The 16,695-nt window shown below is 46.0% G+C and overlaps 2 protein-coding genes across 6 annotated transcripts in view; one reads left to right on the top strand and one right to left on the bottom strand.

The window, feature by feature from the left end:
• The window catches only part of ZFC3H1 (zinc finger C3H1-type containing), a gene marked incomplete at its 5' end in the record, with an annotated part of 38,596 nt that extends 36,823 nt beyond the window's left edge, over window positions 1-1,773 (bottom strand). For all 5 annotated transcript variants that reach the window (XR_014516572.1, XR_014516573.1, XR_014516574.1 and 2 more), the window contains one exon: window positions 1,170-1,773. Coding sequence is in view for 2 of the 5 variants with exons in the window: in XM_083463221.1 (XP_083319347.1) it covers window positions 1,170-1,773 (604 nt within the window). The remainder of the gene's footprint in view (window positions 1-1,169) is intronic.
• A 687-nt stretch (window positions 1,774-2,460) lies between these two features.
• TMEM19 (transmembrane protein 19) overlaps window positions 2,461-16,695 on the top strand; it is a 32,138-nt gene continuing 17,903 nt past the window's right edge. Inside the window, exons 1-2 of the mRNA XM_083463729.1 lie at window positions 2,461-2,599; window positions 5,833-5,905. The gene's annotated coding sequence lies outside the window, so the exon portion shown is untranslated. The remainder of the gene's footprint in view (window positions 2,600-5,832; window positions 5,906-16,695) is intronic.

The raw sequence follows: 16,695 nt of genomic DNA, 5'->3' as shown, positions 1-16,695 counted from the left end.
TCTAGCCAGAGGGGCTCATGCAGGCCTAGCATATTCTTTATTGTCGTTCTGGCACCAGGTAAATAAGTTTCTATTTTCCCCGTGCCTTTACAAACAAAATGTGATTGTACTAATTGTTTTTGTGGGTTTTATTTTATTTTTTGTCATCTGGCTTTAAGATTGTCTCCACCAGAAATTTTAGACAGTATGATGTCCTCTGATAGTATTTAAATTGCCGGACAGCTTGAGAATGTTATTGGGCAGCCTTATTTAAATATCCTTCATTTTCTGTCCTTTCACCCGGCTTTCCCCTGTGGCCGTTTTCACTTATCTTCTCAAAAGCTACAGGACAAGCACCCTGCTACACAACGAACAACATAATCTTTTCGAACATAAGCCCTAGGAGTTCAATGGGACATACTCCTAGGATGGCCACCAGAATGAATGTAATCTTTTGGGCATTATTCATAAGTAAACATGCTTTTAAAACTGGATGAAAATGATAACTTATTTCAATGGTACTTTTTAAAGGTACCATTTTAGTACATAGTACTATATACTGATGCAAGAATAGCATGTTTCTGTTCCTCACCCTCAAAAGAAAGGGGGAACTATCCCCCCTATGCCTTCAACGTTTCAAGGAAATTTACATTTCTCATCCTAAAAACAGAAAGACAAAAATTAAAAACATATTCTCAGTCGAGGACAAACTAAGCTTTCCTTGGTTAGAATATTCCCTGCCATCTTCGGTTACACAACTAAAGGCCAGCTGTGTGGCCAGCAAACTTGCTTAAATGTAAAATCAACACTCATTAAGTGTTTCAAGTATTTCAGGCATCACATTTGAAAGCCAATGAGGCTCCTCCCAAGATACCAGATGACATCTTCTGTCTCGGACCACACACTTCACTTCTGCAGAACCTCCTTAAATCTCTCTCTCTCTCTCTCTCTCACACACACACACACCCTACCTCTGCATTCATTTCCGCTTTGCCCTTTCTGCTGTCGTCACTACGGCCTCCACCCAGACCAGAGAAAACAAAACAGGCCGCCGGTCCAACTCCAGGACCACCCTGGGGCCAAACTACCCCATGTTGTAAGAGACCAGGACAGGCAAGCCCACCCCACCCCACTTCCTGCGAGACGCAGCAGAGAAAGGCCAAGTTGCCTTTTCTTAATGGCAAGGATACATTTCCGAGGAGAGGGTTCCCTCCAGCCCTGGTTCCCGCCGTACCCGCCGCCGCCCCCTCCCCCACCTCCCCCGGGGGGTCTTCCCGGGGGGTTTCCTCCTCGGCTCCTGCCCCATCGGCCCCCGCCCCGAAAAGGCCTTCCTCGAAAGCGGAAGCGGTCCAGGGCGTTGTGGCTGCGCTCCCAGAACGAGAGCCTGGGGCCGGAGTCCTGGTGCGAGCCGGGCGGCAGCCGCGAGCACGAAGACGACGGAGGCGGCGGCTGCTGCGGGTGCGGCCGGAAAGGTTCCTTGAGTCGGTAGCCGCCGCCTCCTCGGCCATGGAGGTGCCCGAGCTCAGGGGGCGGCTGGTGGCGCAAGTGGGAGAAGCGGCGAGACGAGGAGAGGAGGAGGCTGTTCCGCAGGTCGGGAGGCGGCCTACGCCTGGCGTAAGGGCCCTTGGTGGTGGTGGTGCCTCCGCCGCCATCTCTACTGCTGGGCTCCGGAGGCCCGCTGTCGTTGTTGTCGTCGTCGCTGATTTCCCCGTCCTCCAGCTCCCCTTCCTCTCGCGGAGAGAGGTCGCTCGAGGCCGCCGCCACCGCCTTCCCCTCAGGCGCAGGAGCCGCCATAAGGGGGTTTACTCAGCCGCTCACCGACGCGTCAGGGAGCGGCTTCGAACTGACGTGCACGCGAGCGAGCGCACCGTTCACTTTCGGTTCCTTGGCCGTGTGCCGCCGCGGCCCAGTCAGACCCCAAACTTGTACGCGAGACACCACCCTTTCCCCGTTTGCTGGCGCCTGCTCTCGCGAGAGCTCAGCTCCGGCTTCCTTCGCTCGCGCTCTCCCGCTCCCCCTCCCCACCGTCGCGCTTCTCTTTCCCCCGAGAAGGGGCAGCGAAAACATCACAAAGGGGACGTCGAACGGCATGATGGGAGTTGTAGTCCTCCGCTATGTGTCGGCAATGGGCAGCGGTGGGGGTCGCCTTCCTGTTCAGCAGCAAGTTCTACACAGCAGAACGAGAAATAACGGTGCTTTTACAGTAGAAGTTTAAAGAGAAAGGGCTGGTTCTAGAATTGTATCCCCTCAGAGCGGCCGTTTCAGTGGACAGTGAGGCGACTCCTTTGGGGCGCAGCAGGGTCGTCACAAACGCCGCTGGTGACGCTTAGAGTGAATCTAGGCCCCAAGCGACTCCGCTGCCGTAAGATGTGGTATCAGATTCACGGAGGGTGAGGTTATCGATAGGGAACGAGGCAAAGATGGCTCTAGGCTGCCTCCAAGATCAGAGGCCCCTTTCCGTTGACCCGCTTTCGGAGAATACTGAAGACGCGCCTCCTTTCCCTGACCTTTGACACCGTTTTTTTTCGGGATCCACCCTACTGTTACTTAACTGTTTTTTTTTATTTTGAAAAAAATTAAATTGTTGCAGCCTGCCCTGGGAACTGCTGCTGAAGGCCAGGTAATCAAACTTAATCATAATAATTAAATAACAGAAAGAACACTAGGAGACAGCTGTTGTTGCCCTCATCGCTTGATGGTGGGGCATCCCATAAACATCTGGCTCTCCACTGTGGGAAATGGGATTCCAGGCTACTAAGGCTTTGGTGTAATCCAGTAGATTTTTGTGTGTGTTTAGGGTAAAGCAATCTAGAGAAATGGTTGTCGTTCTCCAGTGAGGCGGCTACCAATGACGATGGTGATAATAATACTTTGTTATTTATACCCCACCCATCTGAAAAAGTTCTGAAGTTGTTATTTCCATGAGGTCATCTGGAATAATTAAAAGGCGTCAGCTGTCAAGCTACAAGACCTCTGTGTAGCTCATACTACTTTTGTCATTTTCCAAATACACAAGAGTTTTGTGGCACTTTAGCAAATACTGTATGGGGAAGGATCCTAAGCTTCAGTCACTTGGCTAAGTGGCTTCCATGGCAAAAGCCCTTTGATGCTACTGCTATACGAGGTATGCTGACACAACTGTGCAGATACACCAGTGCAACGCCGCTATGTTGACAAAGCTCCAGTGTAGCAGCCAAACAGTGTGGAGACATTGGCAGGACAGGGAGGAGCAGACCTTGAGTGTCTTGAATGTGCCCTCAACAATGGCAGAATTTACACAGCCCATAATGCTGGTCTAAGGAAAATTTCTTCCATTCACTTTGGTAGAAACAGGAGGGGGATCACTACCTACCCACATTGCCTTGATAGATTATACGCAGGCTGGATTCCTAGATCCAAAGTGTAGGCTAAACACACCCTTCAACAGGAGAGAGCCCTCAGCAGAGTTTAAAACCAAAAAATCACGCAGCGCAGTGAAGCATGAGGAATATAGGCTGTTAGACCTTTTGCTTCTCCTCCCTACCCCTCTCTCAATGAACAGAACACACTGCTAATAAGTTTAAATACTTTACTTAACAACTCCAAAGATCAGATTCATGCGTCATTCCATGCAGCAGCAAGAACACAGGTAGAAAATTATTGCGTTACAAAATACAGAAAAAAATATTTCTGAGCACGCGGTCTGGACTTGAAGCAGTCGAGTTTAAGTTGAGTGTACTAAAGAACAGGAGATGGAAGATGAGGCTGGTTGCGTGTCTCATGCTTCACTGGACAACTTAAAGGTACAGCGTCAACAGGGCTGGCATCAAGGGTCAGCAAGGTCAGGCACCTGCTGAGGATTCACAGCCCAGCAAGGGGCCCTTTAACAAGAGCCCCCTGGATCTGCTACAACAAAGTGGTAGACTCACCAAGGGAGGGGCCCATGGAGAATGTCTTGCTAAAGTGCCCTCTGAAACCTGGAGTTGACAGTGAGCATCAGTCTCTAGTGACTGGATAGCTAGGGCAATGTTTTGGAAACACTGCAATGCTATTCATGCTCCAGAAACAGTACATTCCACTGAACACAGTTTGACTTACCTTTGGGTAAATGTGCACCCTATGAGCTTGTAATTTAATTTAATTTTCTAAGCATTGTCCTTTTTATCCTGGGATATGCAAATAAAAAAATAATTTTTAGAACTGAAACATGCAGCAGAATCTTTTTACTGTTCTCCTAAAATGTACAATTGGTATCCTTTTGGTATATCATTCTAGATGCTGATTGGTATGTGGGAACCTGATTAACGATTTACTTTATTTTGCAAAACATGAGGAACAAGTTTCTCCTTGTTTTGGAGAATGCTTATGAGACAAAGAAGAACTTTTTAACTAGAGCAATTCTATGTCTGAAAGAATGTCATACCACATACTGGACACTCTGCAGCAGAGATGTCTAAAATGTACCCAAATCTTATGTTAGCTCTCTTTTCCTTTGTTATCAGTTAGTATCAGTTTCTGCTTTATAGCATTATCTAATAGAGAAAAGGAAAGTGTTTGCTCAGAGGAAATATTTGAAGTATAGTAACAATTAAGTAGCAAGCTACTGTGTGCTTCCTGAATTTTGATGTGTTTAGATACAGTGGCAAAGACCATTTTAAACTTCAGAAAATCACATACAGTACAGTATATAGTTCTAACCTGCTTAGTACATTCCACTGAACTCACTGGGCCTTACATCTGGAAAACCCTTCTTAGTTTAATGCTGCATATCTGTACTTAGAAGAGAGCTAAGTCCCATTAAACCAGGCTGATTTAATGTTTGAGGCAAAACAGAAACCTATGGCAAATGTATACCCCCCAACATTTCTCCAATGAAAATAGGGACATCCTATTCAATAGTAATAATAGTAATAATAATAACTGTTTTTATTTATACCCTGCCCATCTGACTGGGTTGCCCCAGCCTCTCTGGGCAGCTTCCAACATATATATTTTTTTTATTTTTTTTATTCCCTATAGAGGGCTGCCTTCAGATATCTTCTAAAGGTTGTATAGTTACTTATTTCCTTGGCTCAGGGGTCGCATGGCTCCATACCTGCCAACATTTCTCCGATGAAAATAGGGACATCCTAAGGAAAAGCGGGACATTCTGGGATCAAATCAGGAACTGGGAGGGCTTCTATAAATCTAGGACTGTCCTTGGGAAATCAGGACCCTTGGAGGGTTTGGAACAAGGCAACCCAGGAAAGCTCCAGCATGCAGGGGATAAAAAAGGAAGCTGGAGGGGAGCAGGCCGTGGCGGGGGGGGGGGTGAATGGAGGAAGAGGAGGCTGTGGTGGGGCACAGGAGGCAGTGAACGGCATGCTCCTCAAGGCCTGGATCTGCTGCCCCTCCCAGCTGACCCCAGCCTGTTGCCTGAGATGGTGACTGCCTCATCTAGCCTCATGATGGGTTGGCCCTGCATTAAACACAGTGGTGCTTACTTCTGAATAAGCATGTGTAGAATCTGTCTTATAAATATTAAGTGAACTGTGATATTGGTTGGGACCTTCCTGTATTTCAGTGCTGATAAAAGACACTGGGTGGGTGGATCTCTGAGGTTGAAGGAGGAGAATACCTGCACAGACAGGGCTTTGCTGTGAAGCCTGAGGCTTAAGCACACCCTGACTTCTTGCATTTCTCAGTGCTGTTCCGTCCCCCAACAAAATGAGTCGTGAGAAAATTTAAGTTCTGCAGCACATAGTAGCTGAAACAAGGCGAGTGGAACTAATTTTCTGTGGGTGAAAGGAATGAGCAGGAAAACCTATCCCACCACTCCATCAAGATGCTGCTGGTGGCTGCTTAGCTAATATGCTACTTTTGATATTTTCTCAGGATTTCAACCTGTGGTTTTGAGTTACTTATTTTACCTTCATCTTCTACTCCCTGAATTCATTCTCAGGAACAGGTAAGGAATACTGATTAATTCCCACGCTTTCAGTGTAGTGGCTTATTAATTTCTTGCTACATATTTTGTTTTTAAGTATAATATTTTAATGCATTCTTTGGAATCCTTTGAAAACATTCCTTTTAATACAAGCTGTGTACACACTATACAGTACATTCACATTCTTTCCCTTAGTGAATTCTGGGCACTGCAGTTCCCCTCATAGAGTTACAATTCCTAGCAGCCCTTTGTAAACTACAGTGCCCAGAAACCTTTGCAAAGTCCAGCAGTAGTAATGAAAAACAACACAATGTTGCTGCTAGCCTTCTGGGGGAAGCAATTACCAGATTAACTTTCTTGATGTTCTTTTAATCCTCATCTGTGCCTGTTGCTTGCAGACCAACGGTAGCCTGGTAGGTTGCTCAGACTACTGTATTTTTCGCTCTATAGGACGCACTTTTTCCCCTTCAAAAATGAAGGGGAAATGTGTGTGCGTCCTATGGAGCAAAGACGCCATAGCCCCGCGACACTCTCCCGGCTGGAGAGGTGACGCGCGGCTATGGCAGGAGCCTCTACAGCCCCGCGTCACCTCTCCAGCCGGGAGAGCGCGCGCAGGGCTAAAGCAGCCATAGCCCCGCGACCCTCTCCCGGCTGGAGAGGTGACGCGTGGCTATGGCAGGAGCCTCTACAGCCCCGCGTCACCTCTCCAGCCGGGAGAGCGCGCGCGGGGCTAAAGCAGCCCCCCGTGACCCTCTCCCGGCTGGAGAGGTGACGCACGGCTATGGCAGGAGCCTCTCCGCTGCGCCTTTCCGCTGCTCCCTGACCTGCTCTTTGGGGCTGGTGGTGGGCTTCCCCCCGCCAGCCCCAAAGAGCAGGTCGAAAGGAACCTGAAGCCTGGAGAGCGAGAGGGGTCAGTGCACACCGACCCCTCTCGCTCTCCAGGCTTCCAAGGTAGCCGCCTGAACGCACCTTAAACGGCACCTTGTTTTAGAGCGGGAAAGTTCTCCCCCTCTCTGTGCAGTGCCTCCTGCCGCTTCACTGAAGGGGCGCTGGGCAGAGAGGGGGAGATTTTTTTTTTCTTGTTCTCCCCCCTCTAAAACAAAATGTGTCCTGTTGTCCGGTGCGTCCTATGGTGCGAAAAATACGGTATTTAGGAAGCTTCCTAGAAACACTGGTGGGTTTGGGATCAGATGTTCATGTATTTTGGGAGAAAGTCTCTAGGCTAGCACTGCTTGTCAGACTTGCTTTTGTTGTTGCTGTTGGGAAGCCACTTGGATTACCTCAGCCTTTGCCAATCTAGTGCCCTTCAGAAATTCTGGACTGCAGCTCTCATCAGCACCAGTCAGTATGGTCCAGGATGATGGAAGTTGTAGTCCAGAGCTTCTGGAGGACATCTGGTAGGCAAAGGCTGGTCTGCCTGGTTAATCAGCCTTAGAATGTTGGAAACATTCTTGCATAGAGTTTTGCTCCAGGTTTGACTGTCCATTGAAGTCCCTGGTAGTGCTGCACTGTCCCAAGGTATTTTGCTGCCTAAAGCAGAGCTCAGATGTCTCCACCAGCATTTTCCCTAGAGCTAATCCATTTAAATGTGTTGCTGAATTTTTTAAACACCAGTTTCTACTTTTCTCTGTGCGCCCCATCTAAACCAGATCACTTCACCTTGCTAATCAGCAGGACTGGCATTGGTTCCTAGAGTATCCTATCCTATAATGTAGATTTTAGGAAACTTTGAACCTCTACATGTTGCCAAACTACAACTCCCATCATCCCTGGCCATTGGCCATGCCGGCCGGTTGATTAGAGTTGTAGTTCAGCAACATCTAGTGCAAAAAAGGTTCCCCACACCTGCTATAAAGCATTAGTGAACAATCAGCTGAGGAGCTGCATGTGGCCCCTAACCTCATTTTATACACCCACTAATGCTTCTCAAAGGTGCCCCATTATTCCATCATTGGATCAGTTACTGTTTGTTTCCTCCTTGTTTTTTCTTGGTTTTGAAAGTGTTTTTTCCTCTCCTCTTTTTGTATAGTTTCAGAAGAACTGGAATGCGCTGTATTGTGTTTGATCAAAATTAATTTATTCCTTTTTTAAAAAATTGCTGATTGTATGGGTTAGGAAAAGTAAGCTGAAAACAAACGAAGGCTTTTGACATGTGTGTTCTCATAGCTAGGGGTGTGGGAGAAGTTCAGTTCACTTCATATTTTAAGGTGTGCATATCAAATTTGCACTTTCCAGAACAATATATAAACCAAACCACAGCCATCCTTTGAAACTTGTAATGCAGTTGTCCAGCCACCGTAATGTGTTACAAAAATGAATATATTTCTGTGAGGGTACATAAAAAGGCATATTTCCGTGAAAATAACGTGCAAAATGCATTCTCTCATATTAGGGAGAATGTTTTGTAAAAATATGTTTATTAGGCAAAATTGCATTGAAAATATATCGAGAAATTCACAGTAGTAACATGTTGATGAATTTTCATGTGAATTTCATGAGAAATTGTTGCAGAAATGTGGACAACTGAATTTTAAGGTTGGAAAAAGGAGAGAACCAAAATGGCAGAGCCATCCATCTTTGCCTGTAGCACAATCAATTCAGAAAGGGATTAGTTCAGAAAAGGTAAAGCCTACCACATTTCAGAATGGTAGCAGCCGGGTTCTCCTACAAAGGTAGATTTTACCATTTTGTGGTTGATACAATAGGCATGTGGGGCAGTGCAGAAGAAAAGAACATGGATTCCCACGAAAGGCTGAGGTGGGAGAAAGATCACCCCCAACAATTACCCTGTCACCTCAAGAGCTGTAGATGGGTGTGGACTTATATTCCCCACTATCAATTTTTGGGGAAACAGCTTTTCCCTACGAGAGAAGTTTCTCCATTGACATCCATAACGAAATAGATCCTTGTGAAAGGCACACATGGTTTTTAATCCCTCCCCCAAATCACTGGAATTGGAGTGACATGCGAAAATAATTCACTATGGTTAGAAGCTAACCCTAACTCTAAACCAGGCAGCCCCAAACTCGGACCTCCAGATGTTTTGGGACTACAACTCCCATCATCCCTGACCACTGGTCCTGTTAGCTAGGGATGATGGGAGTTGTAGTCACAAAACATCTGGAGGGCCGAGTTCGGGGATGCCTGCTCTAAACCTTAGGCAAAAGGGAAAGGAGGCAGATTGGGAGCCAACTCCTAGGAACTCCCTTTACCTCCCCCATAAAAGCTGATCGGTATTGCCATTCAAGTGGTGTGTGTATCCACCAAGTATTCTGATTAATTATGCGGGGCAGGATTTACCTGCCCTGCCCATTTTTTTATTCAAGTTGGCACCCCTACTTAAAGCTGCTTACTTAAAGCAGTTGTTATCAATAAAATGTGCACTTATGTGCTCAGGACAGCAAATCATTTCCTTGTGCAATTTAGGGAGATGTCTCTCTGGATAATAATGCCATTGGATCATATTCAGAGCCAATTTAAAAGAGTGTTGCATTATGCATCACAATTAGCATCCTCAAATCTGCTTCAAAGGAAGATCAGAGCTAATCTACTAAAAGCTTATCCCTGGTAAGGGTTTCAAAAGCAATGCTAGGATGCCTTTTGCTGTGGAATGCTTATTGGAAGAGATACTCCATTTCAAATATAATATGCTTCTAGTGACTTGAATTCAGTCAATGGAAATTTTCCATTTGATTTACCTACATGGGAGGATATTAACTTCATTTATTTAAATGATCATGAATGTATAGGTCAGGATGGCCCACTTTTCATACCAAGTGGGGCTGCAATAGTACTTTGACATGGAACCCATGGGCTGCACACTGCTTTGTATCGCAGGGCGGGCAAGGCTAAAATTTGACACACACACCAGCCCTTGCAAAGCCTACTGCACCAGGCTTTGAGAAGGAGACATGAGACTCTGGCAGGTCCAAGAGCCCTCCTTCCTCCTTCCCAAAGCTGGGGAAATGCTAACTAGGCTTTGGGAAGGAGGCAGAAGGACTCTAGGACCCTGTCAGAGCCCTCATGCCTCCTTCCTAAAGCCTGGCATCTCATTTTACCTGGCAACAAATATTTCCAAAAAAGGCGCAGCCCTCCGGCCATATGGAGGTTTTCTTGCACCAATTTGTTTTAATGATTATACAATAAGCCTGATTCATCTTATGCCTAGAACACTTGCACTGCCCACAAATTTATGCCAGACAGCACCTTCAAACATACCTTAGTTAAGCAGATGAAAGAAAAACTGTGTACAGTATATACCAGAGTGGCTAACCTATGAATTGGATTACAACTCCCATGATTGCTGATTACTGGTTATGGTGGTTGGAACTGATGGGAAGTGGATCCCAACAACTGTTCTCTACCACTGCCGCACAGTGTTGTTGCAGATGAAGTAATACAAGCAGCATGCTTGCTTTCTGTGGTGTAGGGAGCCTGTGATATTACCGGACTCCAGCTCCCATCATCATCAGCCAGAAGTGGTCAGGAATTATGGGAGTTATGTCCAAGGAATATCTGAATGCCCACAGGTCTCTCACCCCCTCCAGTGCCTTAAAAGAGCTATTATTTCAAATATTGCAAAATAAGACTGCTGAGAATGTGGCTAGACACTTTCATTTCAAAAGTACAACTTACACACAAACACGATGACGTTTGGCAAATGAACCATTGACATATACTCCACTCTCAGATCACCATCCACTTGCCTGAGGGCAAATAAAGAAAACATTCCAGTCAAAGTGTGTACCTTGCCACATTTGAGGTGCTTAAAACTCACTGGGACAGCCACATGGCACTTAGGAAGGCCATGAAGCCCTGAGCCAAAGGTGCCATGGGAAGCTGCAGCCAGATGGACAGTGTACCAATACAATCCCCATTTTGTCCTGTATGCTTACAAGCACCAGTAACAAAGGCTTTGTCCAAAGCAAAACCTGCAGAGCAGGGGCAGGGCACCATGTTCAGCTCAAGCAGCACCTTCTGAGAGACAACTTTCCAGTCACAGGCGCAGCCAAAGGCCCCAAAGTGCAGACCAACAACAGACTTTTACCTTGATGCATTAGGTTTCTTCCCACTGAGGCTGTGTACACACCATGCCTTTAAATGCACCCCGAATAATATTGAGAACTATGGTTGCCCTCAGTGCCACAATTCCCAGCACCCTTAACAAACTAAAGTTCCCATGAGTCTTGGTGGGCATATGCTTTGAATATGCTTTAAAGGTATGGTGTGTAGACAGCCAGGAGTGTAGCTAGGGGGGTGCAGCCGGAGTGATTGCCCCAGACGCATTTTGGGCGGGGGACATGCTTCTCATGCCACCTTCCCCAAGCCAGCCTTGGGTTTTTTTGTGAGGGTGGATCTGATCAGATCCCAGTCTCGCAAAGCTGCTTGGGGAGGGTGGCAAGAGAAGGACCCCAGCCTTGCCAAGGCTGGGATCGAAGGGTGTGTGTCTGTTGTGTAATTCTCACTCACCCTCCCCGAGTGGCTTTGTGAGGAATGTTTACATGGTGGGGCACAGAGGGCAAATGGAGCCCACTGCGCCAGGCCAGCTCTCACCACTGAAGCGAGCTGCAGCTCCGTTTGCCATCTGTACCATGCACCTTTCGATACTGGGATTGAAGGGTGCATAGCTGTTGCACATTTCTCATTCTGCCCTTCCCCAAGCTCTCTGGCTGGTCAGGCTCCTTCGCCCTCCTTCACCTGTCCCAGGCACCATGGGAACATACTCTGCCGCTGTTCACAGCCTGACACGACTTCCCTATCCTCCATCCTGGAAAGCAAGAAGCAGTATCAGAGTACTGTAATTAGTGACAGCCTAGCCGCCCACAGTGATGTATGATGTTAAACCACCAGAAGAAGCAACCACTATAAAACCTAGAGCAAAACAGAATAAAGTGATGTTCAAAAAACTAGAACAATCTGAACAGTGTAATCTTATGCATATCTACTTGGAAACAAGTCCAAACTGAATTCAATTAAACTTACTCCAATGCAAATGTGTACACGTCAGGACTTGAGTCAGGTGTAGATCAGCAGCATAAACAAAGCATCCGAGGCCAGTGAAGTTAATTTTCCTTGGTCTGGCCCCAGTGAAGCTGTTGTGAAGACTGAAGGTCCCCGCCTTCCCACTGCTCTCTAAGGCTCCTCCCCTCCAGAGTTTTCCCCACACATTGTCAAACTGTGCTCACAACTGTTTTCTGTTCTTTTCATTTCTCTGTGCATTCTTGGAACCCAGGGGACGGAGACTCCCTGGATTCTTCAGCAGCCTCTTGACCCGCCTCCCCCAGCCTCTGCTTCAGCCTCAAAGTCTGAGCTGCACTCTGCCACAGCTTCTTCATGTTCACTTCATGTTCACACTGGAGAGCCAGTGTGGTGTAGTGGTTAAGAGCGGTAGTCTCGTAATCTGGGGAACCGGGTTCGTGTCTCCGCTCCTCCACATGCAGCTGCTGGGTGACCTTGGGCTAGTCACACTTCTCTGAAGTCTCTCAGCCCCACTCACCTCACAGAGTGTTTGTTGTGGGGGAGGAAGGGAAAGGAGAATGTTAGCCGCTTTGAGACTCCTGAAGGGGGAGTGAAAGGCGAGATATCAAATCCAAACTCCTCCTCCTCTTCTTCTTCTTCTTCTAAACCCTGTCACCTCTCCTGCGGCTGACACCTCCTTCCACCAATCCCCAGGCTCTGAGCCTTCCTCCCCTTGGTGTTCCCTAAGGTGTTTCCCGGCTGCTGCCTCCCACCACTCCTCTGCATCCACCCACTCCATGACAGTACAGAATTGCATTCTAAACCAGCAATGCATCTCTTCTTAATATATTCTTAAATGGACCTTCACTCTCTCCCATCCGTTCAAATCTTAGTCACTTGATGGTCAGTCATGTGTTTCTATCTTGCTGACTTTGGGGGGAAAGCAGTGAGTCACCATTTGTACTTAGTTGTTCATTAGTATGCACGGCATATCTCTGCCCTGTAATGTGGCAAATTGTTCGATGTAGTTTATATTAAATGTTTTAAAAGTGCAAAAAGTGCAAAAATGGCTGCTATTAAATATCTAAGCTCTAGGCCCACACTTTTATAGAGAATGAATGGTACATGAGTAGAATCACATCTACCCAGTGTTTGCTCTTTCGTGAAAGTAAGTCTGAGTTAAATATTTTAGGGCCTACTTCTAAGTAAACCTGGTTAGAATCAGATAACAATATGGAAGCATGATCAGAAGCAGATAGTCTGTGGGAGCTCACTAAAAGACTTCAAAATGCAATAATGAAAACACATTATGTTAGATGATGATCAGGATCTTTCACTTTTTATTACTCAATAACAGCCATGGGTGGGAGGGAGCTTGAGGATTCCATCCTTTCCCTTTGTGGAGCAAATAACAACTGGATGGGACGGGTCTCATTTAGTCTGACCAAGTACATAATTTTTTAAGGCATTGTTCCCTTAAATATTAGAACTGCCATCAATATTACTAGTCTATGGAATTCATACAATACCCAACTGATATAAATGCACCCTCCCCCAATTAATTTTAATGGTTCAGTACACGCATGATGTGCTGTAAGGATTAATCAGCTTTACAAGAGCAGGACAGTTTTATGAATAAGTGAGCTCTTTTATTAAACAGAAGTTTATATGCACAATAAATCCCTTTAACAGAGGATGCCTACAAAGCAATCCAGATTTCCCTTATCTCACTCAGGTTAATTTGGAGCAATCCTTGTCAGCTTTGTAGCTCTGTTCTTAAACCCATTCTTCCATATAATATTTCTCGCTCTTCTCCTTAAATAAACATAGTGACTGATTTATATTAAAGACACTCAGAAATAGGCCGGTGGTTAAGATACTGACAGTCACTGACTTCCCAGTCTTGAAAAGACAATGAAGTAATAAAATCCAAAGATGTTATTTCAGAAATGGTAATTCTACAAGTATAGAAGTAATTCTGCCGGGGGGCGCGGGGATTGAACCATAACATTCTAACATCAAGAAACATATGAAAGGTAGGCATGAAAGCCAAATTGTTTTGAAAATAAAAAAGCTTCCTGGCCGAAGTAAGATATTTTGTATCCAGTTACAGCATTTTAACCCAATACAGTGGTACCTTGGTTTATGAACTTAATCCGTTCCGGAGGTCCGTTCTTAAACCAAAACCGTTCTTAAACTGAGGCGCGCTTTCCCTAATGAGGCTTCCTGTTGCCGGTGCCCTTCAACCTTTCGGCTTCCATTATTAGACTGAGGTAAAGTTCACAAACCGGGACACAACTTCCGGTTTTGTGGAGTTCATAAACCGAATAGGTCGTAAACAGGGCTGTTCTTAAACCGAGGTACCACTGTATTCCTGAAGTATTTTAAAGTAGCTAGACTCTTTTTTCCCTATTTGCATCTGCGTTTTTAAATGAAACTGGAAGCGGTTGCAATCTCATGTACAGTTAGGAGCAAGTTCCACTGAATTCCGTGTGCCTTTTTCCAGAGTACTGTATGTGCATAGAATCGGACTGTAAATGTCTTTTGCATGGCAGACAAAAAATAATGTGGGAAAATATTAATTGTGAGTATTATGCATAGGTACATAGGATACTTCGAAGTAAGCTTTATAATAATAATATAATAATAATTTATTATTTATACCCCGCCCATCTGGCTGGGTTTCCCCAGCCACTCTGGGCGGCTTCCAAAATAATATTAAAATACTGTGATACATCAAACTTTAACTGGCTTCCTTTCATCAGCATATTTTAACAGAGCATAGGTTCTTTGAAGCTTGCTCTCTGTTTTATGGAGCTGTGTTAACTCAGGATATTTCAGGTCAACATTCCGATCTTTGGGAAGGGCCTATAATCACATGTGTTCTGAACAACACCTATCTTTTTAAGGGATTCATCAAGAAAATATTTTAAAATACTACACTTTCCATTCTGAATGTGTTTCCTGTAAGTCTCACTGATTTGAGGATTTTGGGTCCCCCCCTTTTTTTTGAGGGAACGTGCTTAAGATCACAAATGTGATAAAGCAGTAAATACTAGCATGTAATGCAAACAATCAGGTTGTGGAATTACCTCCCCTCTGAGATGCATCTTATATGCTTTTCAATGATTGGTCTATATGTGTTTCCTTATCCAGGCCTTTTGCTGAATTGAAGTATTCCCTTCTCCTGCTGTCCTGTTATTTTGTCACTGGTTTTGCTATTTTATCTTTTTAATGTAAATTACATTTGTTTTAATTGTGACATTTTTGTAACCTATCCTGGGACCATTGGGTGAAATGCAGGCTGAGAGTACAGTATAATTAAAAAACCCCAAAATTTTGCTTATATAATAAAAATAATTTATTCAGCTCAAAAACATTTCCATCCTTAATACAAAGGTCAAATGCAGTGGTACCTCGGGTTAAGTACTTAATTTGTTCCGGAGGTCCATTCTTAACCTGAAACTGTTCTTAACCTGAAGCACCACTTTAGCTAATGGGGCCTCCTGCTGCTGCCGCGCCGCTGGAGCACGATTTCTGTTCTCATCCTGAAGCAAAGTTCTTAACCTGAAGCACTATTTCTGCGTTAGCGGAGTCTGTAACCTGAAGCGTATGTAACCCGAGGTACCACTGTAGTAGGGCTAAAGAGTAATAGGACAATTTTCAATAGCCTGATAGTGAAGCCTCTCTATTTTCCTATACTTGGAAACACTTGTTTCTTTTTCCTACATTAGAATAGGAAAAACTGTGGTAAGGATGTCATACAAAGACCAAGAGAACTAAAGTTCACATTCCTCCCTTCCATCTAAACTTTCTCTCAGTTTAACTAACCTTCACAACAATCCTGGGAGGCTGAATCCTGGGAGTGCAGAGGACCATGCACACCCCACACCCTGAACTCCCCGAAAGAAGGGCAGCATAAAAATGTAATAAATAAATAGTGGACATTTCAAAAATATCCCTACATGATCTCCCGGTACTGAAGGCACTGAGAGTCAAGAGCTGATGGGGCTTTGCAGGTTTTTATTAAACTTGAAAACAGAGTGCAATGGTCTTCATTTGAGTGTAAGGACTAGCATGAGAAGCAGGGTGCATTCTCCCTTGTTATCCAATTGGGAATGTGAGCAAGGAGTGGAGAACAGAATGGGAGAGTATTATAACAAGAAGTGTGCTTTCTTAAGGGTTCTGATCATAGTGCTTAATCTGCTCCATTGCATGCCTTTTGAAAGGCTGAAGCTCCATTGGGCATTGCTATTTATTTAGATAGAAGTCTTGCAGACTTCAGTGGGGCTTCCGGTCTGGCAAATGTGCATAAGAACGCACTCCTACACCTGTGTTCAAAGTACCGTATTTTTCGCCCCATAAGACGCACCGGCCCATAAGACGCACCTAGATTTTGGGGGGGGAAATAAAGGAAAAAAAAATTATTTCCCCCCCAGGTGCGCTGCGCTACACCAGGAGCTTGGGGCGTGTGGAGCTCAGCGCGCCCCAAGCTTCTGCGTGCAGGCAAGGTCTCCGCTAGCGTGGGAGAGCCCGGCGCCTCTCCCAGGGCTAGCGTACTCCTGCGCTAATCCAGAAGCTTGGGGCAAGCTGAGGTCAGCGCGCCCCAAGCTTCTGCGTGCCGGCAAGCAGTCCGCTAGCCCTGGGAGAGCCGCGGGGCTCTCCCAGGGCTAGCGGATCGCTGCGCTATACCAGGAGCTTGGGGCGTGCTGAGCTCAGTGCGCCCCAAGCTTCTAGGTGCGCGCAAGCAGTCCGCTGCCGCCCCAAGCCTGGCGCACCCGGTGGGACCTCCTGCCGGGTGCGCCAGGCTTGGGGCGGCAGCGGACTGCTAGCTTCTAGGTGCGCGCAAGCAG

Source organism: Podarcis liolepis, assembly GCF_965112155.1.
Source record: "Podarcis liolepis genome assembly, chromosome: 10".
In the NCBI taxonomy this organism is placed as follows: Eukaryota; Metazoa; Chordata; class Lepidosauria; order Squamata; family Lacertidae; genus Podarcis; species Podarcis liolepis.
The sequence above is the reverse complement of the archived record's forward strand: the minus strand, read 5'-3'. Positions and strand labels throughout refer to the sequence as shown.